The 26,831-nt window shown below is 35.2% G+C and overlaps 1 protein-coding gene across 3 annotated transcripts in view; it reads right to left on the minus strand.

Annotated features, from left to right (window-relative positions):
* RAB28 (RAB28, member RAS oncogene family) overlaps positions 1 to 26,831 on the minus strand; it is a 62,687-nt gene that overhangs the window by 16,914 nt on the left and 18,942 nt on the right. For all 3 annotated transcript variants that reach the window (XR_014954720.1, XM_021554454.4, XM_021554453.4), the window contains exon 4: positions 24,167 to 24,296. Coding sequence is in view for 2 of the 3 variants with exons in the window: in XM_021554454.4 (XP_021410129.2) it covers positions 24,167 to 24,296 (130 nt within the window). In the remaining variant the exon portion in view is untranslated. The remainder of the gene's footprint in view (positions 1 to 24,166; positions 24,297 to 26,831) is intronic.

Below are 26,831 nucleotides of genomic sequence, written 5' to 3' on the forward strand. Positions count from 1 at the left end.
GTGTTTACTTTCTCACTGTCATGTACACTCTACTGCTGATGCTTTCCTATGAGGACATAGTAACAAATCAAATGTTGTATTAGAGGACTTGCTAAGGCAGAATAATAGGTGGTGCTGCACTTTAATACTTTAAAAACTACACTTAACATGTCCAGCTATGACAGGAAATCACTGGTTTCAGAAAGCAAAAAAATGATAGCTTAAAACTCTTGTAATTTACACAAAATACTGTAACACTTCCTCCTCTAAAAAAATTAAAGCTATCAGCAAATATGCTTCTCAATTACAATAAAGAAAAATACAGCTTTCTAAATGACAAATCTATGATCCAAGTGCCTTCCAAAAGACTAATTCCTACGGACACAAGACATGAAAATGTATGCCTAATATGGGAAAGGAAAGGTGAACAATTCCTAGGTCTCTGGTTAAAAACAGAAAGACATCATGCCTGTGAATGAGGTTTGCCTGGTTTTATGCACACCTCTCATATAGGCCTCCACTTATATGTACAAAGCTTATGTGGAATTATCTTTCTTGTCCAAAAAATGTCGTACAAACACACAAAATCTGAGCTTCTTGGAATAAGAATATTTCACACATTAAAATCAAATTGATGAGGCTGACAGTTTGTTCTAATACAGGATATAATAAAAAAGAATGTATTTACCATGACAAGTTCTCCGATTGGTATTTATGAAAGTAGCTGCAGTTATTACATTAGCTTCACTTTACAAAAAATATCCTATATTAAATGAGACTTTCAAATACTGTTAAAACAATAAACAATTACAGCACTTCTATTAAGGCTCTAAAACACAGTGGCTCATGAGCATCTTAGGTTGCAAAATCTAAAATAAGTTTCAACAGAAAACAAGAAGAACAGCCAGAAGTAAATGCCTCCGTCCCAGCACACCAAGTGCAGCTAACTGAAGAGGACACAGTGTGACAGGATACTTGCCTAATAATAAGTGTGTTTAATGTCTGGTAGTTGGCAGGTCATTTTTAAGATGTTAACCTTTGCAAACACAAACAGCAGACATATTTTAATACAAAAGTAAAATTTCTTACGAAGGAAAAAACAAAACACCCAAGTTTCTTTTCAAAATTAGGATCACAGATGACTGGCTTACACATCTTAAAGAGACAATTAAAGAGAATTTTTTTTTTTTCTCAGCTAGACATTTCCCATTTTCATTTTTAATAAATTCTTGGCAGAAATTCATGCAACCATTTCTCATTTGACTGAATGGACTAAGACTATACTGACAGCTGGAATGTGATCTCTTCTGTTAGGTACCTGTACTACTTACCCCTACCCCTAATGCTGACATTTTTGGAAACTAGTTTTCAGAAAAGATTATATTATTAAACTAATACAAATTTGAGTCACTTTGAATATTATTTTAGGATTAAAACATAACTGGAACTACTCTACTTTTTTTTTTTCTTTTTGAAAGGGTAAGGCCACAGAAAGCAAGAGAGGTGGATGAAAGGCATTGTTGACTTTCTCCCCACCCTACAGCTCAAGTGGAAAAGTACACTGAAGATCCATTGAGGCAGCAGACAGTGAACTCAGAACACATTAATAAAGGCACAAAGAGTTTAGTTGTGGTGCACACACCTCTGTGCAGATGATTTATGATGTATCTATGTTTACTGCAGTGTACAGACCTAAACAAACACATCCTTAGGGTAAGCTTAACAAATCAAGTGGAGTTGAGAATGAAAGAAGATGAAACACTTCTGTGCGTTCTGGTATGGAGAATGAACAGCCTGGCCTTAGCAAACTAATGCTACTCTCTCAAAAGTATCATATCACAAGATTTTATTGTTCTCTAATGTCACACCTTTGGGAAATTAGTTCTTACTTTCCACACAGAAACATGTCCTAAGATTACAAGCTCCTCCTGGAGAGATTACAATTTGTTCACGGTTGCTTTTTATCCAGTCTGTCAGATTCTTATATGGACCTAGTGCTAATTTACAAACCCTTTAAAATTAGTAAAAGATCATTTGCTGGCTAATTTGCTTCCCAGTAAATTAGGCAAATACCATTCTTATTTTTACAAAGGAAAATTGAAACACATATCAAAAGATAAATGTAATGCTAAGATCACAGGAAATTTCACTGAGCCATCAATTTACTGCTTTGTGCACTAAATCATCTTTCATATTCTTGTGTTAGGACTTCCTAATCTTTGTGCCAATGATAAATTTAAGTTAAATTAAATGTGTTAATCTAGACTCAAACATATTTATGAGTGGCTATTTCTTAAAGACAAGGAGAAATGAGAAAAAGCCTAGGACAGAACACAATCCAGTTGAATTTTTCTTGCTATATTAGTTCAATTATAAAAATCACAAGGCAGGCCCAGTGATCAGCACAGGGCAAGAACACAGTTGAAAACGTTTATTGAATGATTCTGGAAAACAAAGGAAAGAAAAATAAGCTGTGTTCCCACAAATCATAATCCACAATGCCCTATACCATGTAGATTAATCCCAGTCCCCACAGGAACACTAAAACACTGACATTAGACAAGGATATGTTTAATGAAATTATAAATTATACAGCAATAGCATTAGTGTTACCATCTCTGAGAAAAAGAAATTCTGTTAATGAGAAACCATAACTCAAATACAGTAGAGCATGAAAATATGTAATAATTCTTTTGTATCTCTGAAAGTCTAGTTGCAGCATTTATCATCTTCTTAACATTTTCTGTAAGTGATATATATGGTATTTCACTTTTTTGATCCAGCATCCTTCATAAACACAGTAATTAGGCATACACATAGAAAAAAATCCAAGTTTCAAGTGAGACATCATGTTCTAATTGTTAACATCTTAGCAATACCAACAAGAAAAAAGTTAGACCACTTAGAATGAAGATTTTCACTCACCAGTCTAAGACTATCCTTTATAGAGCAACATGCAAGAAACACATAAATATTTGATTCATAATCTTTTAAGAGTATTTTTAACACTGCAATGGCTGCACTATATTTTTTTAGTGTTCATATGCACTAATACAGACAAATTCATTTCCATGTGCCTAACTTCAAAAACCACATTTCTCTTTAGATTAGACATTACTGGGTTTGATAGTAGTTTCCAAAGTTCCCTGTAATGAACTTCAGTGACTGCCCCATCACTTTAAAACAAGATTTCCTGGCAGAAAAAAAAAAAAAAAAAACAACAACAAATAAAAAAAAACACTCTTCTCTGATTCAACATGAAATTATTTTTCTCAGGATTACTGTTACTGAAAGTTTAAAAAAATGGTTAGATTGATTTAGCTGAGCTACTAGTGACAAACTGATGGGCTCAATAGCTTTTTACAAAGATAAATTTCCTCCTTATATTTTTAAAGACATGTTTTAGGACAGAGCTTAAAAAAGGGTAAAAACCAAAAAGCCTATTTTCCTATTAATCCAAATAGAGATGTCCATTGTTTTGGTTAAACTTAACAATTTCAAAAGGTCAACAGAATGTAAAAAAAAGATATTATAGTGATGTAATTTTTGTAATTCTAAGTTGAATGAATATTATTTTAAGTGTTCTTTAGGGCATTATTGAAAACATGAAGCTGCAGTGTGCTAAATATTCAGAAGATGGTGCTAGTCCAATATATCCATAAACCATGTGTGGATCAGCTTTTCTTCATCTCTTTCAAATATCTTTAGTTTTCATGTATTTACTACATCATCACAGAATTTATCAACACCAGGACAAAGAATAGTCATCATCATTCAAGTACTAAGAGGACTACTAAATGATACATTCTAAAATTTATGAAGATTTACAGGATTGACAGGCATAAAATATAAAGCTCGCTATAATTTCATAAATTCAGGGTCTTGCAATCTTTATGAAAGCTTATACAACATTTCTTACATCCTGCCTTCAGTCATTCACATCTGTTTCCTTCTGCAGTCACAGTTTTAAGACGTACTGATGCCAGCACCAAAGTTTGGAAAGTCTCACCTGTCCCACTACTGGCTCTTCATCCCCACCTTCATGCCAGAGTGGAACTATTCTCTCCTCACCTACTTAGGAGGCCATGCAATTCCTGTGAGCTTACAAAGCTCAGTAAGCTGATCCATGTTAAAAATAGCCATTTCTTTTTGACTGCTCTGTTTAACCCAGATCAAGTCTCAGATCGGATTTCCCATGGAGCAGCGGTGGTAACTTCAAGTTGCAAACATGCTTCATCACAAGGCCAACCAATTGTGGAATTGCAGCCTCCTTCAGCTTGCAAGGGCTGAATTCCTTCTCAGCACTGAAAAGCGCTGGCAAGTTAACAAAGTCTCATTATTGCATATGAAAAACTAATTTTTTCATATTATTAAAGGCAGATATCTATTTATTAAGATATGAGATGCAGTCTGTAGCTATAGACAGAAACCAAAACAAATTCCATCTGCCCTCCCCCCCAACCAAACCCCTACAAAATCTTGGAATCAATTTCCAGTTCTGCCTATTATTCAAACATTATACAGCCCCTTCCATTCTAAGTACAGTTGGACAAATACTTTCTTCCAAAAAATAGTAAATCTGGGCATATTAGAACATCAAGAAAAAGTCTTATCCTTACCTAGCAGTTCCTAAAACAGTGATTTCCAAATAACGTATAGGAACATAGAGTAATCTATTTCAAGAAGCCATAGAAATGAACTATTAATATCAAACTTACTTCTATAAAAAGCATTTACCTAAAAAAACCAATTCCTCAAAGGGTCCATGCCAGCATTCTGGATGGCTACTGCTGCATCCATCTACAGACTGTTTCCACAGGTATGCTTCTGTTGACTTCAGGCCAACAGCTATATTTGGCTGTCCTCTCCAGTGTGATGCTTTTATCCAATACTCTGAATTACTTGCTCCTACCAGAGCCAACCCAGGTTAACTCCAGGGCCCTTCCATGCCTGATTCCTCTGTGGTTGCAACAGATGCAATAAGGAGTTGGAGACAGTGCTTCTCCTACATATCCCTCTGGGACTCTCCCACAACAAAAATTATAAATGAACATGAAATCATTCACTAGGATATAAAAGCAAGCCTTAAATGTTCAAAGATCAGGCCAAGTCAGTATTACTGTTATTACAATGAACTTCCAGCATTAAGCAATTTCAAGCATCAGTTCTTCTTCCAAAATTTTTCAATGTAGAGACAAGACTGGCACATATCTGAGAGAAATTACTCAGTTACTAGGCAATTTATTACTGCTTAACTGTTCCATGTGTATCAAATCCTGTTTAACAGCAGCCCAGTTTTTCTTCCATTTGGAAGCTTTTGTAACTAATTATTACTAAGCCAAACTGATTTCAACTGGCAGTTAAAAAATTAATAGCCCAACTGAACTTTATATTAAATTACTTTTTATAAGAAAAAAAGTGAGGCTGCTTAGTAAATAATTATAACATATTTAAAGTAAATACAGAAGGAGAAATTAAACCCAAGTGTATTCAGATCAATGGTATTAAATTTATCAGCTAATTCTTAAACTGAGCCACAGCACTTCAAAGACTACAAAGAACTGAATTCAAGCTACTTATACTTAACAATATGATGATTTCAGAGCAGACAGTAGAAATGGAACTGTACAAACCTCCTATACGTTTGCCAACTCACATACTTCATTATCACAATCTAGTTGTACAGGCAAAAAAAACCTACCTGAATTTTCATCAGTTGGTTCATCACTATATTGAAGAACTGTTCTTGCCTCTGAGCACAGTGAGCATATAGTTCATTTTTCCCTGACATAAATTTCTATCATAATGTGAACATGTGGTCCAGAAATTCATTACCTTAACAGAAAGCTATTATTGATTCAGATATTGAGGAAAAGCTACAAAAGCCTTTTCCTAAACAAATTTAAAACATTAAATAATGGACACACTAAGACGGATTATACTTTACTGTATTAACCAGTCTCAGATGAGCAGAGGGAACCAAGTCATCAGGCTAGATTTAAGGGACTGAACAAAACTCATTAACAACCTTGTCCAAGATTTTAAAAGCTATATAATGCATAAAGGAACCAAGGGAATAAGAAAAGTACTTTATACACAATTTGTTACAAATGAAGGCCCATACTTTCTTCAGAGCTTACCCAGCCATCTGCCTTTGCAAAGCAATCCAACTCCCTCTTATTGTTTCTCCCTCACACACAAAAGAAAAAAAAAATAAAATTAACCAAACCAATCTCACACCAAAAACACTTTTATCAAGAAAGTAGATGGCTCAGCAGAAGAGCCAGGCCTGAAATCAGTTAGAAATATTATAGTTTCTTTAGTAGTTTAAGCTACCATAATTGCAAATCAAAGGTATGATCCAGGCTTTTCCTGGGCTACTGGCTGAGCACTTCCAAAGCTTTTCATGTGATAGCACTACTGCAGAAGAAAAAGAATACACATGCTCATTCAAATAAGAGCTCCTCTTTGTTCTGTTCATTTGAGGCTGGATTAGTGAACAAAACTAACTCCATGCAGTGCAGATGACAAAAGTGAAAGTGGGTGAAGTCAATCACGAAACCACCTCAGACCAGGCTGTGTTGTGGGAAATACATCACTGAGAACAGCTAAATTTGAACACAATGTATGCACTCTCATAAGTTTTTGTCAGGATTCACTTTGATTTAAAAATATTAAGTAAGTTAGGGTTCAGCTGGAACTTCTTTTTGTAAACTTTTTAATGTTTCTTTTCTAAAACTTCCTAAAACCAAAAATTATTTTAAGAGTTTCTGCTTCATTCAATTTTTAACCTAAAGAAATCAGCTACATCTGACTTAGAGCAGAAATTAGTTGCTGAAAGTGTATTTTCCCAGACTATTTGGTCAGTCAAGACCTCAAATAGTGAAACAAACCCAATCTATTTTTTTCAGTTTGGAATCCTCAAGGATTGCTAGATTTGGAAACGTAAAAGAGAATTTACATCAAGAAACTAACAAGTCCCTTGCAAATAACCCCATGATAATATCTACTAAAATTTTAGCACAGCCCTGCTGATGACCTAATTTCTTTGTGACTTAGAATACTCCTCCTCTTCAAATATACATTAAGAGTTTCCACAGGCAGTTTCAAGGGATGAAGTGTTCTAAATCAGGATAGTAAATAAACTTTTTTAGCTAATGGTTAAACATTTGTTTAGGCCATCACTGACCACTCTTTGACAAATTTATGTCAACATCAAAATTCCATTCAAAACATATTAATAAAAAATATACTGAAGAACATGCTAGATTCTTAAAACTTTTTAGTATCACAATTTTCTTTAACATAGTCTAGGCAAGACACAGGGTTTTCAGAAGAGCCTGTGAGATTCACACAGTTGAACTGGTTAAAAGCAAATACTTTAAATAAAGACCTTGAAGGCCTAAAATTAATTACCAGGGACTACTAATTACTCAGTACTTCTCCTTGTCCCTGAGACGTCTTAATTACTTTATCCAAAGACAATTGTATTGAAAAATAAATAAGATTGTGGCGCAACCACCAGAATCCAGATCACATTCTCTCACCTGCGCTGTTCCAACCAACCAGCTACAAAGTAATACACATATATATAGCTACATAACCTAAGGCACTAAGGTCAAAATTGCAAGGATGCGTGGAGGTTTTTTTTCCACTGTCCTAGAAGGTTTCTTGGAGCTTGGAATTGGGGAAAAGGAGTTGCAACAGCTCAAGAGAGTGAATTTGGGTTTTTTTTTAAATCCGGTAGTTGAAGGTATAGCATAGTCAACACCAGCCACTTCCCTTAAAGAGCATTCAGCAGCAGGAACTGAGGCAGGAAAATAAGAAACAGCACAACTACAGTGATCAGTCCTTGATACACACCCCCCTTTGAGGCAGCCTGAGTTCCTCAGCCTGACACTCCATCTCCAGGTTGCCAGGAATACAGCTGAAACGTTTCACAGCATCTGGTGGGCCAGCGCTTCACAAGTCTCTGCAGTTCCTTTCTGAAGCCATCTGCACTTCAGGCTTCTACAATGAACAGGACTTCAATTTAGTTGTTCACAATGTGAAAGAGTAATTTATTTTAAGCTTGCTGCTTAAACAAAAGGCATGACATTTCCTTGGGTTTGTATTGAAAAGATGCCATGTTCTCTACCCTCTCTTTTCATGGTTTCATACACCCGTTTGTCTTTTTCTGACTTTTAGGAAACTCAATCTATTTTGCCTCTACTCATATAAAAGCTTTTTCATTCCTCTGGGCATCAGTGCTCTCCTTCGTAAACTGGGATCATCAAATTTTTTCTCAATTCTTGAGCATAATTCTGAGATTCACACTGAAAATTCTAATCCCAGTCTCATCAGAGCTTTGCAGTTTGACACCAGGGATACACATTGTGTTAGAAGGAAATTACTCACTTGGCGTTTTGCTTGTCCTACTTGTTTCTTCTTTTCATTTCAGAAATGACAGTAGGAAATTTGTAGGGAATTCAAGCTAAACATAAAAATGAGATATATCAAACAAACTGGAAGTGATAAAAAAGCTTTTTGGCTTCTTGCTTTCTAATAATATGAAGTCAAAATATACTCAGACATAAAGGGAGAAAACAATGACCAAGTAACTTAAATAATTTAGATTGCAACCCAACTCATCTTCACCAGCTGCCCATGCAAAGCAAAAAAGGGCATATTCCAAAGACATGTTAAATGAACGTCACGCCAACCCTTTGAAAAGGCTGCACACCATAGGCCGCACTGTTGGAAGCAAAAGCGATACTGAAGGTATTTCCGCAAATGTGGAAACCCTAAAACAGCAAAGCACCAAGTACCAAGACCAGTGACAGCACCAGTTATGACAGGCTGTAATCTGCTAAAACTAAAAGCCAACAGACACCCCAACAACCTCAATTTAAAAAAAAAAATTAAAAATTGCAGCTTTGAATAAACTTCAGTAGCATCTCTGCCGCTATATAAAACATTCAATTACTACACCTGAGATGCTCCCCAGCTGTCATCCAGATGCACGCTCTATGCTATGAACAAGCACTGACACAGTAAGCCCAAGCTAAGTGAACTCAGTTTGGCCCTAGCACAGGGTGGGACAAGTCACACCTGCTCCAAGTGCCACCAGACATCTGGGAAACTTTTGCAACAACCTCGTATCGCTTATGGAATCGACCAGCCAGAACAGGATCAAAAAACTTGCTCACACAAACCCCAGAGAAATGTATACATGGATACTAGGTCATAGACCATTTTACACTCTAGCCCCACAATCCCAAATATCAGTAAAGACACAATGTTCCTGAAGGAACAACTTTTTGGTTTTTCTCTTTCAGAAGGTGGATTGAACAAGGAAAAGTCTATATTTTGTCTCTTTCTTTTAAATATCCAACATCAGATAAACTCTGCCTGTTTCTGTCCAACTGATTTTAATCAGTAACCTGGACTAAAAAAGAGAAATCCTATGAATACCTCAAAATACTTAAATCATGAGCAGGATTATAATGCCTGCAAAATATGGCGCAAGGGAAGGATTATGCTTAGTCTTGGAACTTGGGAATTTCAATGAACAAGATCCCTCATTAGAATCAAATGGGGACAGATGTACTTACATGTGGGTGGGCATGCATGGACATCAGCCCCTCCAACCTCTCTAATGAGCAATTTCCTCAGATTCAAAGAAAAATTTCATAAAAAGTTAAAGAGAAATGGCAACTTGCCTCCTATTACCACTGGCCTAACTGCTTGGGCTGCTGGTTCTATAAAAAAGGTTTTTTTCAAAGAAAATTATTGTTAAAACCATTTGGCTGCAAGTGAAGAGCTATTGAAAAGTACATTCAAACAGGCAGCTTGCTCTTAAAATTCCCCCCACCACTTTTATAAGTATCGTTTTGCTTGTGGCTTTTAACAGCTGTTCACACACGTCTAAGCTAGATGTGAACTTTTATTTTCCCAAAACTAAATGGGAAGCTTTAAACAGCATTTGATTTAATTTTTTTTTAATTAAAAGTGGAGGTTAAAAGGACTGCAGAAATGGATGATGCAGCTGTGCTGATGCTAGGGAAAAGAATTCCAGAACAAGAAGTGAGGTAGAGTAAACACAAAAATTAAGTTTCCCTACACTAAGTGCACAGCACACTCAAGTAATTTTATTAACTAAAAAGAAGCTAACTCTATGTTTCTTCAGAAACATTTTGCAAAATTAAACAAAATTGTATTTTTCAAATATAATAGAATTGTGATGTCTACTACATTTTTCCCTTGGAACAATCCTAAAATTAATTACAGAATGAAGTGGCTTCACAGGTTCCAATGTTATTCACTAGTTAATTTAGAAACTCAAAAAACTCAAACACTCAAGTCAGAACTAGCTCATTAATATTGCCATATATTTACTGGTTTGGTTATCAAAAGAACTGACCTTCCCCTACACTTAGATTTCCTCTTGGAAGAATTAAACATTTAGAGTCACACTTGCAATAGTACTGAGAGACTGAAAGATGAAAACAGGCATTCCTAGAGGCACTTTTTAAAGTACCAAAGCAAGTACTGGACAACTAGGCAATGGTTTAAGTCCATTTGAAAACCTCATCAGCCACCAGTCTATATTTTTAAGCACCAGCATATTCACAAAAATTCTGCCTTCCTGGCCTAATTACTTAATACACAGCACTAAATACTAAATTCTAACAAAAAACCCACAGAAAGAATAAAAATACCACAGCTTATTTCTGCATGTACATGTTAAGTACAAAAGCACACTATGACAATATAACAATTCATATTTAAAGGTCCATTGTACTAAAGTTCTTACAAAAACATAAAAGCAACTGTAAGGCAGAAAATGCATAGGATTATGAAGGAAATGCCACATTAATTCATGTGAATTATGTACCCTGTAGACTGTAACAGTTCCAAAAGAAATCTTCTTCAGTATGCTAGTAGAGCTACTACTTAAACCAAAAGAATGTAGTAGTTCATCCATCAAGTTTATTCAAAGAAGCTGTTAGAACTCCTATGTCTAATAGAGTAAAAAAGTATGCAAAGCCACATGTCTCAAAACATAACTAGTGAAAAAGAAAAAAAAGAAGAAAAAAAAAAGAAGAAGAAGAAGAGAAAAAGAAAAGAGAACCAAAAGCCTGGTTTATTGGGCTGCTGCAGCAACAGTTCCTGGTCATCTATGGATGAAAAGAAAACTGACAACATTAAGAGCATTGCCTTTGCAACAAGCACAAGGGACAAGGTATAAAGAGTAGGAAGATGAAAAAGTGGAAGAAGAGCAACAAGTAATCCAGCCTGGACAGTAGAGCCTAACAGAGAGAGGCAAATGGAAAATTACAGTGATGCAGTCATTTCCTTGCTTCCTTTGTCCAACCACGTACAAGAGGCTCACTACAAATATGAAATCTGAGCTAATCAAAACCAGAAATCCAGAACATTCTAGTCAGGTCCAATAAAAAGTATTGTGACCTGGACCCCTTCCTTGGTTTCCTCTGAGACAATAGCCTCTGGGATATTGTCTTTGATGATATGAAGCCTTGACTTCTGTTGGGTTAGTTCCTTGCTAAATCCAGGGCACAAATCAAGTCAAACAAATGAAACCCCAGTCTGAGGTGAAACATTTTATGCAGATGCATATCAATTACATTTGTGCACTTTAACAAATTAAAAGCAGAAAAAATTTACCACAGGTAAACACAATGATATAGCAAATATAGCATCAATGTTTCTGACCCTTCTATAAAAAAACCCACGTGCTTTAAGAGCTGACATTAATATACTGGACACCACTTGCAAATAAAATGGAGTGCACCAATTCATGTGTTGTATTAGACAAAGCAGAAAGGAAACTTAATTTCTAGAACTATGAAATTATTATGTCAGTCTATGTTTTATTTCCTAATAGTATTGTCCTCAGCACTATAAAAAACTAATTATAAGAGTATCACTCAGTAGAAAGACAGAATGAACTATCAGTGGCAATATACATTTTGCTAAAATATAGTTTCTTAATATTCCATGAGTGAGCTGGAGAAAAAATTGGCCAAGCAACTTCAGAAATGGATACACACTACCAATATGACAGAAAATGCCTTGCTACTACAAGACGTTTCCTTGTCCAAATGATATCAGATATCCTTTCTTTTCTCTATTGTAAGTTAGTATAAGCCTAAATGTATGAGAAGGTAGGTGTACCAAAAGGTACACAGAAATTTTCCTGTCCTGAGAATTCTCAGCTGGAAGTGTTCCATTCAGATTAAACAACTACAAAAGCATGTGGTTTTGCAACATAATAAATAAGGCATAACAGTGAAAGTAATGAAATTCAAATGAAAAGTAACCATTTCCATCAATAGAGCAATATAATCTGTTTAGGACAAGGAAAGTGGTCTTATTTGCTCACTATTCCTTCTACATTGATTTCCTAATCACAGACTTTGTCAAGAACCTGACTTTGTTTACTAATGGCAGCAGGGCTTAGGATGTTAGCAGTCTGTACTGCTTTAGAGAAAAACTGATGGCCTTCCAAAATTATCTGCTCTAGTTCAGTCTGAATTACTGGACATGAAGCAAGAGGTAGAGAACAAAATATTATGACCTGTGCTGTGCAGACCAAGCCTGATTATGCAACAAGGCTTGTGGCTAAAATCTCTGAAACAAAGCTTGGTCACACTGATGTCAAAAGCCAAACACTACCACTGACAATGGAACTAGACACTCAGTTTTAAACTTTTGATTTTTTCAGGTCCCTCTCAAAGCAGATCAGATCTTAAAACTTACCCTCACATATCGGTCAATATGACAAAAAGAGTAGGGTACTATTCCATGTAAACATCACAAAATAATCTTTCTATGATCATTTATTTCAAAATTAAGTGATAAGAGGAGTTAACAGTTGTTTCAGTGACTGTGAAAAACTGTTAAGTATGCTTCAATTTTAGAGAAACAATGTACAAGATATTTTTCTGTCCAGTTTGCTCTCTAGTGTCCTGCTTCCAATATTAGTTCATTGCCATGCTCTAAGTTGAAAAATATGAAGGAAAGTGAAGTCTTGTTTCAGTGCTTTTGAAGGTAATGAGACTGCTTGGAACAAGTGAGGGTAAGTGTATATGGTGGGATTGTAACGTTGCTATAGTACTGTTTCATGAATAGTAATTACTCTGCAAGTGTGTAAAGCAGACAGGCCCAGTTGCATAAGGCTCAATGCAAGTTTTATGAACTGCAGAAAAGCATGATTAGTATAGGGGAAAACCATGTTTCACACTTTTATTGTAAAGAACATGAGAATCTCACAGAAAATGCCAGAACAGATGTTCATAAATTGGGCCCTTAATCTGCAGCACTTTCCAGGTTTTAAGCTATATCCACTGGTCTGTAGAACATATTCCTCTCTTTTTAATATAATTCTTCTGTTTAGTTTTTTTAATAAATAAGTTTATGACTTTAGTAGTGTTGCCAGCTGTTCAATTTTGATTTATTGTCAGAGTCTGCTTTAATATATAGTGGCTTTTGTGGCTTACCCATATAGATTACATTTTAAGCTTCAAGATATCACTATAAAGCAGCTGGAAAAAGTGCTGGCTGTGTTCAGAAACCAGCATTATTGCCCGAGTGATCAACCACTGAAACATGCAACTAGACCAGTAACCATTCTCTAATAAACTTTTGTATACACCATTCTCAAAATAAAACTGCAATTCTTACAGTGTGAAAGCAGGTCATCTTAACACATGTACTTTAAGAAGTCAGCCCAATAAAATTGCTAGATTATTAATTAGGCAGCATATTTGCTAGCAATAGAGATCTCTACAATGACTGCTCTTTATTATTTCCTTATATTGTTTCCTTTACTTCTACTCTGCAGCTAAGACAATGTAAGAAATAAAAGATTTTAGAGCTACTCTATGGAGTGCTTTCTAAACATTTTTTTTAAAGCAGTATTGAATATTGCTGGGAAAGAACTGTCAGTACTCTTCACACTGAGCCATTTTCAACCTTGCAGAATTATAATACAACCAGGCCAGGCTTCTTTTCTCCAGCATCTGCAAGTGCACAGGGTAATGTTATTAAAATAAACTACCACAACAGTATACTTAGAATTAAACAATGAACTAAACTCAAAAACTCTGGAAATGCTGTACAGTTGAACTAGTTCAGAACTATCAGTCAGAACTACCAGGGCTTGTATATTACACTGAAAATTACTTTTTCTGCTCAAAAAGATTCTTTTTTCCATACAAAACTAACTCTCTAAAAAATTCCAATCAAGAGAACCAAACAGTTTGATTCAGAAAGATCAGTATGGTGCCTTGCAAGAGGGATTTTTTTTGCTTGTCTTACACTGTCACTTTCTCCCAAGTTTAGATTTGTCAGCAGGACAGTGTCCATGGTGCACTACTCTCACAAAGTCCTATCATGTCTAAGGAGAAGGCCTACCTACATCATGGAAAATATAATGGAAAAAATAAAAACTAAACCAGCCTTTCTACCCATAGCATCAGGAGCAAAGCCTGTAGGAGAATGAAGAATAGCATAAAAATGCACATCCCATGAGACATCACAGTGGTATTGCCAAAACAAAACATATCAAGTAAGGGTATGAAATAAGGTTTTAGGAACTGAGGGTCTCTCTTTCTGTCCACAGTATCAAAGGTGTGCTATCTGTACAAATCTTGGTTTTTCCAGACTTCATGTTAAATTATCTACCACAAAAAAAAAAAAAAAAAAAAAAAAGCTTGGTTATAAAATCCAGTAATTTAAAGTTGTCCTTAATACACATCATGATTATATCCCTCAATTTTTCCAAAGCAAGCTTTTCCTAAGGCATTTTACTGTTCTTTGTGTTCCATTCAACTATTTAGGCCATTGCTTTTTTTAAATTACTTTTTGTTTAGCAAATGAAACAAAAAGCAATAGTCCCGATGGCAGTTTTTAAACGGTATGACCTAGGTATGATTGAGTTCTCCAGTCAAAGTCAGAAAGAGTTAATGTCACTCCTCTCTATATACATATTCCAAAACTTCAATGAATTCTACCATCTGTAGAATTTTACATACTAGTATTATACCAGTATATATTCCTGTTATCACATATAATTAGGTAAAAATATTGGACAATATTTACAACCAAAGAAAACCCTCATAGTATACAGACTAAAAAAGGCAATCCAGAAGAATATTATAGAGACTAACATGAAAACACCAGAGTAAACTCAGAGTAGCTCACTTAACGTGCTCTAAATTTATACCCATGTAAACAACAAAAAAATTTATCTTAATTGCTACTTCTGAAAATAAAAAAAACTAGACTTAAAAAACCAAAAATATGTCATGAAAATTTCATAGGGAACTCAGTATTTTTGAAATGGAAACTATGTGCAATATACATAAAGGCCTCCTCTTTTACAACCTTATTTTAAATAAATAAATTACATTATTAATTTATCAGTCATCATCACTGTACTCTTCCCTCCTTAACCAACACATTTCAGTAAATCTTAATTGATTTTTAACTGAATTTAATGTGAAGTTTTAGACCTCTTCTTTGAAAATAAGCATATTTTGAAGTTATCCTCCATAAACCATAATGGCTGGAAGCACAGAGTGCAAATAACAACAACAACAATACGCTCTGCATTTAACCAACAGTCTTATCTCAGTGATCTGCCTGATACTGGCTTAGTAGTTACTCCCATGGTAACATCTTCACTGTCTCATATTACACATATATAAGGAATGACTTTTTTTTTCAAATACCATTTTTCCCCACATGATCTATAAAATACACCAAAGTAGAATGCAAAAAGAAACTGCAGCACAATTGGTACCTCATCAAGACATACCTTCTCAAATACTGGAACAATAAAGAACTCATAATCATATGTGCTTAATATGCTTAAAGCTCTATCAAAAAAGCCACACATTTAGCAGAGTACACATGTTCCTGTACTGAAATGGGCATCATAAACCCTCAGGAATGGAGCCATAACTGTTGCTAAACTCAAAATGGTACCATTAATTTCCATTTCTCTTGCAAAACCCCAATAAATATGATGTTGTCCTGACAATTACACAATTTAAAAATATACATACAATGCATTCCTTGTAATTTTTCTCCTTTGTTCTTCAGTCTGCATGCACATCATTCATACTATACTACAAAGAAAGTGAAAGTTATCCATTATGACTATTCCCATATTAGCATAGACTATCCCTGATTCTCGAAATTGAACTGGAATAATAACTGTTTACTTCCAATAAAAGTATTTTTTTTTTTTGGTTTTTTTTTTTTTTGGTTTGTTTTTTTTTTTTTAATTGAAATCAGTAGAAAAAGCTGAAGTTTTCCCTGCTGGTTAGGAATAAATTTCTCTTCCACACTTTCTGCTCATACAGAGTATTAAATATATTCAACTACTACATGCATTTCAGTTGAAACACTGTACAACTGTTACTACATTTATCAGTCTGAATCTGAAACTCTGAAGCTTTAAAAAAATATTTACTACTTATCTAGCTTTCAAATAGAAAATAATGCTACAATAGCATTTGTCTTTTTCTCCATTTTGTCCAAAATCCTAATAGTAATGTCCTATTCACACTTGAAATTTGGTTATCCTCTCTCATCAACTTCCTTCAATAATAATATATGAGAATATATTTCCACAGTAGCTAAGGGAGACATTCCTACAAATCAATGCGATGCAGTGATACAGAAATAAAAGCTTACTTCACTGTAATGATGCTTCCAGACTTCCCTCAAGTCAGGTGGTTACTTGCAGTTAATGATCTGTGACATACCACACAAGTAGTCCTAAAAAGACTTATTATCCACTGCATGTGCAACAATATTTGCTTTATGGATGGCTAAATGAATGAAGACATTCAATGTAACTGTAAAAGTAAAATCAAAAGAAAACTTACAAGTAACATGTTTTCTTTGAGTAAAAGAGCTGTGAACATTTTCCATTAATACTTAACCTTTTGCTGGAGCAGTGCAACCACATATAATACTTGAATCCATAAAGCCCAAGAGCTGCTCAGGGTTAACGCTGATTAACTACCCCCAATCAAATGTTATAACTTTTAAAAATTTCAGAGAGTTTCCCTCCACTACTGAAATCAAAATTGCATTTATGTCATGTGGCAAAGGTAGGAGCAGGACAGCCAGCTAAGAAAAGAAATTCTGCCCTGTTTTAAAAACAGGTAGTTTTTTTCAATCCAAAAAAACACATGAACTTGACTGGGTTTGAAAACTATGTATTTTATGCTCCACTGACTTCTATTAATATACTAATAGAAAAGAATAGCAAATTAACCTAAAATAGCTCTAATCCAACATCACAATACTCTCCCATGACTCTCAGACTGTGCAGACATTCACACATTTTCTGTTTATAATTTTTTTCATTTACTAGACTCAGCTTTTGTCCACCATATGTCCACCATAGATTAACTATTCCCTTAGGTACAATTAAGGGCTTTCCATTTGTTGTAAGAAGACCTAAGTATGAAGGACGCAGCCAGAAAAAACATTTCTACCTAAACCAAAAACAGAAGCACATTCAGCCTGAACTATAGTTTATGCAACATCTTTTTTTATTGGGTGTATGTCTACATTGCTAAATAAACCACAGACAAAATCCATGGAAACAGTAAGAGATCTCTCAGCATTTCATTTGTGTATTATTATAAAAATATGATACATATACTGTTCTAACCTTTGTATTTAAACAGTTTACTTCTATTTGCATTTTTCAATGACATCTCTACAGATTTTTCTCAATTTGAGCATAACTGTTAGGGAATGAGAATATATTATTTACTGGTACTTCTGTAGCACTGATGTTTGAGTTCCAACTACACTAACAACTGTCTGCGAGGTCCTTGAACTTGGTTGTGGCTCTTGGTTAGTCATAGCAGGCAAAATTCAAGCGCACAAAACAAAAACCTCAAGCGCAGCCTCATGATCTTACATGTAGGAAGAAGAAATCAGTTTATTCATTGTCACTAAAATAAAACAGTGTAGCATAACAACTGTTTATTAGTTGGAATAGTTCATGACTACTCTTACTTTCTTGTAAAAGCACTGTATGACCCAAATGAGAAAACATTTTTTCTGCAAATGCCCAGATTTGCCCAGATCTAAACTGCCCTAGTTCAAATGAATGCAAATTCATTTATTTTTACAGAACTACACCTGTTTATGTCAGCTCTCTCTAGATGTAGAAATCTCAAACTCAGACAAGTAGTACAACAGTAATGTATCTTCTGTGTGCAAATTGTGTATATTGTTCAGCTTCATCTCTGTAATGAACCCCAGACTGCAGCAGAACAAAAGTGAAAGAACAAGCTCACTACTAACTAAAGATATTTGGGCTTAATTCAGAGATTTGATAAGGATTATTAATTATCTTTTGAGTAGCATGAGATAAAGGATTCACCATCAAGAACTATACTGTATACATGCTTTAATAATGGGTGCAGCACTCTAAAAAAGTCCAGAAGTCTAAAAAATTGCCTTTAACCAGGTTACTCTTCTCAGCTTCTGTGTCCACTGCCTTCTCATCCAAGTCACTTAGTGAAGGATTCTGAAAGAAGGCTCGAAGTAAAACATGGGCCGATTTGCAACCCTTTGCAACAGATTCATTTATCACAGCAAGTCATATAAAGACTGGAGCCAGAATGGAATACATATGCACAGATCCTTGTAATCCTTCCTGCCAGGTGTTTTTCCTTCACAGACCATACAATATGGCAAGGTAAATACTACACAAGAGCAATAAACCTTCCTTCTTTTGTCCTGTATGAAGTTCTGTATGCTCAGATCCTTTCCAAAGAACACCACTTGAGATTCAAGCTCTGTCTACTAATCACATTGCCACATGGCAATTTAACAGACATAATTAAATAGATCTCTTTAACATGGATGGTACCCAGCACTATTAATGTTAAGTTAAGCATGACTTAGGATCAAAATCTTGCTAGACAAATGCTTTTTCAGACAAGCAAGGTAATTTTTTCACTCAAAAATATGTGTGCTCCTAGGTTGCTCCCATTGCTAAACTAATACAGAGCACATTGAGACACTGGATTGGAAATATAATATTATGGTGATTAAAAAATCATTTTCACCTGTGGTTTTCTCTTCCATTAATTAAAGTTCTTGTTAAAAGTAATTTTTAATAAAGTTACCTGACCTTTGAAACAAATCCATAGGCCTGCAATTTTCTATTAATCTTATAAGCTGAGTGTTGTTGAGAAAAACACTCTCTATATATTTTAAAACAGGGTATCATTCTACATTTATTCAAATGAGTTGGTAAAATGACTAGCAAAGGACAAGGTTTTCTTTTTAAGGGAGTCTCTACATGTAAGTAGTTTACACTCCAATCCCAAGAGCATGTGTAAGGCTCAAGTGACCAGACCTGCTGTTGGGCATACAGGAACTTTAGTTTGGTCAGGCATAAGACTCTAAACAACAGGAGTCTTTGCATTAGCTTCTCAACACTTGTCTTAATTACAGTTGAGGGATCTTAAAAGGGCAAGTCTATGGGAAGCAAGAACAGAAAACTGCGGGAGGTTAGGAGGGACAAGAGAATGAATGCACAGCTCTGAATTTATATAAAACAGATTATCTAAGTGAGTATTAATGAAGACATTTTCTAAGTACAACGTGGGAGACTAAGTATATAATGCAGAAACAGATTCAAAAAGCAGACTGGGCAAGTCCTATGACCAGCCAGATTCACATTAGTACACAGAACACCAAATGTTAATTTGTATCTTGGCTGGAAAATGTTTCTTTCTGTGCTCAGATAAGATAGGTAAAAACATTTTATGTTGTATGTAAGGGCAAGTTAAAGGGTACACTAAAATGTAACCTTTAAACTTCACAATGTAACAGCATACCACTTCCTGTTCAGAGATAGCACTCCAAGATCAATTAATCATAGCTAAGACGAACAAACGGTCAACATTCTTAATTAGTGTTGATGCATTCTCCTCTGTGCCCTCATCTGTCATGAAGATTGTTTAAAAATCTGAGTTATTAGTCTTTATTGAGGAGTAGATCTGGTTAATATCTCTAAGAACAGAAATCATTCATCTGGCCACTATACACCAGTACCTGATAATTCCAACCCCCTAAATAAGCTACAGATAACCACTGCCCTAAGACCATCTTGGTAGCTATAAATCAAAATCAGTATAGCTCCTATGCAACCTGGGTTAATTTTTGTTTACAATATATCCACTGAAAATGCTGGTATGACACTTGAGGAGACTGCTTATAGATTAGTGCAGAAGAAAATATATAAAGCCATCAAGGTAGAAAGGAAGAAAACACATCAATCATAAAAAACATGGTAAACCCTCTCTAATTCACACTTAACGACTAGAAGATCCATTGTGATCACTGAACTTTATCAATACCTAATTTAAGCAAAGAACCTAAGTGCACAGAACACATTTCATTCACTTGATAACTATAGTCTCATTTATACCACAGAAATCAAAGTATTTGACAGCAACACATATACAAAAGTTTTGAGTTATTGCATATAAACTCTAAAACGTAAGTTAAAATTAACAGGAAGGTTTAGTCCCCAGTTAAGAGTGCAAAGCAAGTGGTACTAGCAACATAGATATAAGCACACTTCAAATATATTTTGTATTCAAAAAGAATAAAACAACACAAGTTACTAGAAAAGTCAAATTTAAGATTCAATGTCAGCTGTAAAGTTCAGGATTATTAAGATCTTATGACTTAGAATTTATAGGAAAAAATAGTTCTATATTAAATTTTATAATTCCTTCTGTTGTTCATCAAATGCATTGACAAAATTGATAATTGAATATTGGTGCAGAAAGCAAGTCTGGGCAAGATCTTGATTCAAATCAGTTTTCTACTCTCTCTGACCAAATATGTAGGACAGGCTATGGAAGAAAAGAAAAAAGGTACAGGAAGGAAAAAAGAATGAAAACTGAAACTAAGCCCCCAGAATGAACCCAGACAGCTTAAATAAAGTCCTGGTTTTACAACGGAGATCTGCATTTCTGAAACTCTTGCACCCCAATTATTTTTAATAAATTAGTGGGCAATGAAACTCCTTCATTTATTTTAATGAAATAAAAAAAAAAAACCCAGAAAAACAAACAAAGAAAAAAAAAGGGGAGCAAATAAAAAAAAGAGAAGTGGGAAGCTCCAAAATTCCAGAATTTAAGTGTTAATTCATACTGCTCTACTATTTTCAAATAATTCTCTGATGGATGAGCTACCAGCAACTGACTGAAGCTTTTTAAGTAGAAATTACCTTTCCAATGTTTCATGAGTAAATCTTAACCTCGTAGAATCACAACAGGACATTTTAATAGCTTGACACCACTCTGAAGCTAATTATCATGCTTTAAACAGACACAGCAGCTTACTGTGCTCATGCTGCTAATCTATTGCAATGCACAATAAACCAGAACAGTGAAAACAAGCACTGATTCATTTAAATCAGCGCTGAACAATTTCTTCAAGTTTTATGGAATACTAGAGAAATCCCCACAAACTTAACATTTAACAAAATGACTACAAATTGATACTAGAAACCACTAATAAATTACCTATAAAACTGCATGACTTAACAGTAGTAAACAATTATGCACCATATACTGCTATGTATCAAATAATTTGCTTTCAATGACAAAGTTACCCAGGGAAATTATTTTCATTTAATAGAATTCAAATGTACAGTTTTCTGTATTGTGTTGTGGTACGTATTTTTGCTTTCTTAGAAGCTTTTTCCCTAGAGAGAATCCAGGTATATCTCCCACAGAATGAAAAAAAATTACACATGTATTTCAGACAGTATTACTAAGAGAAAATAGACAAAGGACAGCCCAGGCAACTAACTTTAAGCCAAAGTTTCAAAACAGAGACTGAGCTTCCAAATTCTTATCAAGGTATCTAAAGACTACCCCAAAGCTTTCCAAATGCTATGAATGAAAATAACTGCATTCTTGGCAATTTTTAAAAACTTTTATCAGAAAGAAAGTTAAGTGTTAGAATAGCTTGCCTGTGGATATTGACATTTCTAATCTTTCTGTGAGCTTACCTGGATATTTTCCTAAAAGACTCGTACAGCTCAAAAAAAAACCAAGTAGAATCCTGAGACAGAAACCACTCACTGGAGTATTTCTTCTGAATGATGCATGAGGTCAAGTAAGTTCATCAATTCATCAAATGGTTTTTCCTGGCTCTTAACCTATTATTGCTCTTGCATTGCATATGAGTGTTTTATCACTTACTAAGTAAAGTCGAACAGACTGATTCCTCTGTAATAATTTGTTAGCACCAGTAGTTTTATCTCTTCATAATATGTGAGAGTCAACACCATGCTTCTATATAAACACCTTCCTTTCTATTTATGTAACAACAGGAGCCAACTATTAATTTTTTTAGTATTGGGGTGGAAGGCCTCCTAGATATTCTTATCCTACTACAGAATTCAGAAAAGCAATGTACTTTCAAAGTCGAATTTTTATCATGCTGAAATAAAAATAAAAACATCCCTCTGTAAACAGTATCCCCTGCATGCTCAACATGTGCAACAGCAACAAACGTCCCTAGCATCACATGAAATCAATATTTTGCTGCTTTTCTTTATACATGGCTTCTGAAGGAAAACAAGGCAGCAAGCAGTTCCTTCAGCTGCTATTTTCATAAAATGAAAGCCCTATCACTAATCCATGTCAGCATTTGTCTGAAAACTCACCCAGAAACTAGATTCTATTTCCAGATGCCCCCAAGGAAACATGCGATATTAAAGATTTGTAGGCATGTATATGTGAAAAAGAAAAAACAGAAATAAACCACCTCCAAGTCAAAACCAATGTATCATTATCTACATCTAGAGTGCTACTTCAGCAAAGGAACATTGTTTCATGCTATGGTATAGTGTAACTTACTGCAAATACTTAGTAAGATTTGCAGAACTCCAGCTAGGAAGTCCAAATTTAGGGCAAAATAGAAACCAGTGAAAAATATTTTTCATTTGAATTTCAACAGAATATGTATTATTGACTCTGGTCTGCTAGAGTACAACACTGTCAGTGTTATGCTTTCAGAAGTGCTATTTATATATTGTAACTCTAAGACCTTCTCTGTTTTCTTCACAGGAAATTAGTCTTTCATAATTAATGTCATAAAATGTTACAGCATCACTGTAGCAATACTACAATTAATGGTTCTGAGTGAAAGTGTTGTCTCTGCATTGTTATCAATTATTTTAAACAATTCTAACTTTCTGGATAAGGTCCTTTTCTCAGGTTTGTTCATGACATGGTCACTGTAACACAGAAACAAATTATTTGGAAAGTGAAAAAAATAAAATATTTTTCTTTGTTCAAGTAACATATTTATACTGTTTAAAAATTATGTATCTACTTCTACCACTTTGATTCTAAAATTTTTTTATGTTGCTTTTATCATCTTCAACAGAAGAATGGGTAAGAAAGCCAGGATCAAGAGCTAATAATAATGTTTGTATAAGATTTTTTAGTTGGAAATGGGAATTAGGAAACTAAGTGATGATTATATAAAGTAATAAAAATACTTTGGTGGTCAGAGGAAAACTGTTATATTATACTTATGTAATCACAAAAAGAAGGTTAAAAAAACCCAAAACAGCACAAATCACCTCATATGCACAACTACAGATAACATTTTTTAAAAAGTCTGATAAGCAACTCCTAAGTATTATGCCTAATGCATAGTGTAGTTTTTTAAACATATCCCAGTAGTTAATCCAGCAGTCTCCTAACATATAGAACCATGAAATATACCTTTTACTACATCCAGAAATGCTCCCCAGTTCTCCATTCCAGACACACGTCATGGTTATATCCTGGGATCTATAAAGTTCAAACACGGGCAAGTGATCTCCCTACTCCTGTGTGCTGCTCTCCAAGCAAAGAGAACACAGGGAGAGAAACTGCAGGCTAGGCAAAGCATGATGCAGCAAGTCCCATAACATAACCTATCTGCCCAGAGCCATAATCCATAATCCTGAAGTATACCCAAATATGTCATCTGTACACAGCAAAGACATATAAGATAATATTTAGTTGCATTTTGCTAAATATATATACCTTATGTCATTTCTTTAATAGCAAACCACATCCAGAGTATTTCAATTAATATTTAAATATAAGTAACTTACTTTTATTTCCAACCAAGGCCACAAGTGGCTGTGTTTCTGATCCTTCATTCACTTTTTTTACCACATTATACCAATCTTCCAAATTTTCAAAACTCTGGCTGTTGGTAATATCATAAACCAAGAGAATACCCTAAATAAAAAGACATGTTTAAAATGTTACAGATTGTAAAAGAGTTTAACACGGTAAGATTTGCATCAGTCTATATTATTATTGTCATAGAATAGAGCATTAACAAAAAATGGCATCATACTTTTTGAGGCTCAGTTAAAGGAATTATAAATTTCTATACTATACGTATTATTACAGTATTTCTCCTCCATTTCATGTGTTCTAAATGCACATTTCAGGAAAAAAATGGCAACACAGTCAAGAGCACGATTAGTTATATCAGAAATATTACAAGCTGCATATGCTTTACGATAAATCAAAATAGCATTTCACACTAATAGGAAAATAAAAATTACACTGGAGAAGGTCTTTTATTTTAACAAATATTAGTTGCAGTTTCAATGTTCCCTTCTTGAAAAAAAAAAAAAAGGCACTTCAATTTTACACTTCTGCACATTGTCTGTCATGTTTCTGCTGTCTTTTGGGGATAAAGTCCAGATGCCATTCCTTCAGTATTGTAGAAGATAAGTAAGAAACTATTGGCAAGCTTGAAGCTTTCAAAAGAGAACATAAAGGTGTGGTACGCACTCAAAAAGGAGTCCCATATATTTCTGAGGTTTTGGGGCAAGCTACAGGTGATACAAAGCCGACACTGCTGATGTTTCCTCAGCACAAATATCCACTACTATAAAGCACAGCCTATTAACAGTCCAAATGTCATCCCTATCCCCTCCACAATTCTAAGATCAGCTCTCAGATCTTATTGAGTCTTCTGCCCCTGCTTTCCACTACACCCTAATAAAGCCAGTATCTTGTAAATGAGGAATAAAGTCAGAACCAGTTTCAATTGCACTTGTTTTCATGGAGTTCACACCTGTCAAAAAAACTCTGCATCTGCACACTGTTTCTCACAAAATTTTCACAAAATTTCTGAAATTTTGAAAAAACAATACGATCCATACAAAAATAGCTGGGTCAATGACCTAGTGTCAACAGAAAAGATTTTTCAAGTTTTTTCGGGTATTTGTCTGTGCCCAGTTTTAACTGATAGTTAAAAGGAGTGCCTTAGATCATAAGGAGAGCCTTAGATCACAAAACAGAGTGTACACTTACTTAATAATTTCACATTTGGCAATAAGTTAGTATAGACGGCAAGACGATTTGAGGAGAGGTCAGATGTTATGATGACAAACAGTGTAAAATTAGTAAGATGCAATTCAATAAATGCCATGACAAGTTCAAAGGAAGCAATAATCAAGTGCACAATAGGAAGCATCTGGCTCTTTAGCAGGTTCCATATAATAGGATCAAGGAGTTACAACTCACAGCTGAATTTACCGAGGCTATTGTGCAAATATCACACCAGCATAAAACATTCCAGGTGAAATAATGCATCCATCTTTGGACACTTGAATGTCAAAAAAGGGTACACTAGAAAAAACCAGTAACAGTGGTTAACAGTCATGGAAACCATGACTGACATGAAAAAAGTAGAAAAAAAACCTGACTGCTTCAACAAGCACATGACTTATGGTAGGCATGATGATGCTGGTACAAGCTTCAAGAGAAGATAACAGGAGTTCTCTTTGTATATGCTTTTATACATAGTTTGCAGAAGCCACTAAATTGGGAAGGCCAGCCAATGTGCCCTAGGGCAGGGTTACCACAAAGGGGTATGTAGACATGTTCAAGGGGTGGATGAACAGCAACCTTTCAACATTCCATAAGGGTAAGTGCAAAGTCCTGCAGCTCGGAAGAGATGAACAATATGGGCTGAGGGGAGCAACACATGACTGGCTGGAGAGCAACGGAAAATGACCTGCAGGTCTTGTCAGACAGCAGGCAAAATCCAAGCCTGTGGAGACCCTGAGGAGCATTTCCTGGGTTGGAGAGACACAAGAAGTTTCCCTCAAAAGCTGTTCAACCCTCATCTTTGTACTGCCCAGATAACACAGTTCAGCCCCTGCCTCTCAATACAAGGAGACCTGGGCTCTCCCAGTGAGTCCTGCCCTTGGACCCCGAACATCTCACCACACGGCTGAATTAAACCTGGACTTTACTAAGAGCTAATCCAGCTGCAACAAGAGCCAGCAACAATCCCTGGCAGCAAGGATGGCCAACATGATCCTGGGCTGTATTAGCAGAAGTACAGCAAACTTTTCTACTCAGCATTTGTTGGATGGTATCTAAAAGAACACATCCAGTCAGAACACATCTTTAGGCCCCTCAAGACATCAGAGAAGCAGAGTAACTTAAGCAGAGGGTTAGCAAGATGATCAGAGGTTGAAGCACTTGTTTCATGAGGAAGACATGAACAAACTCAAATTCTTCAGCATGCAGAGGAAGTGGCCCTGGGAGAACCTAAAAGCAGCTTTCCCATACCCATGAGGAAGCAATGAAGGAGATGGAGCCAGGCTCTTCACAGTAGTGCATGGCAGGATGCAACTTAGTGGGCATAAGCTGAAATAAGATAAATTTAAACAATAACTAATGAACAGCTTTTTCACCACAAGGAAAATAAAGCAGGATGACCAGAGGTTGCTCAGTCTCCACCCT

This window comes from Lonchura striata, chromosome 4 (assembly GCF_050655825.1).
Source record: "Lonchura striata isolate lonStrDom1 chromosome 4, ASM5065582v1, whole genome shotgun sequence".
Lineage (NCBI taxonomy): Eukaryota > Metazoa > Chordata > Aves > Passeriformes > Estrildidae > Lonchura > Lonchura striata.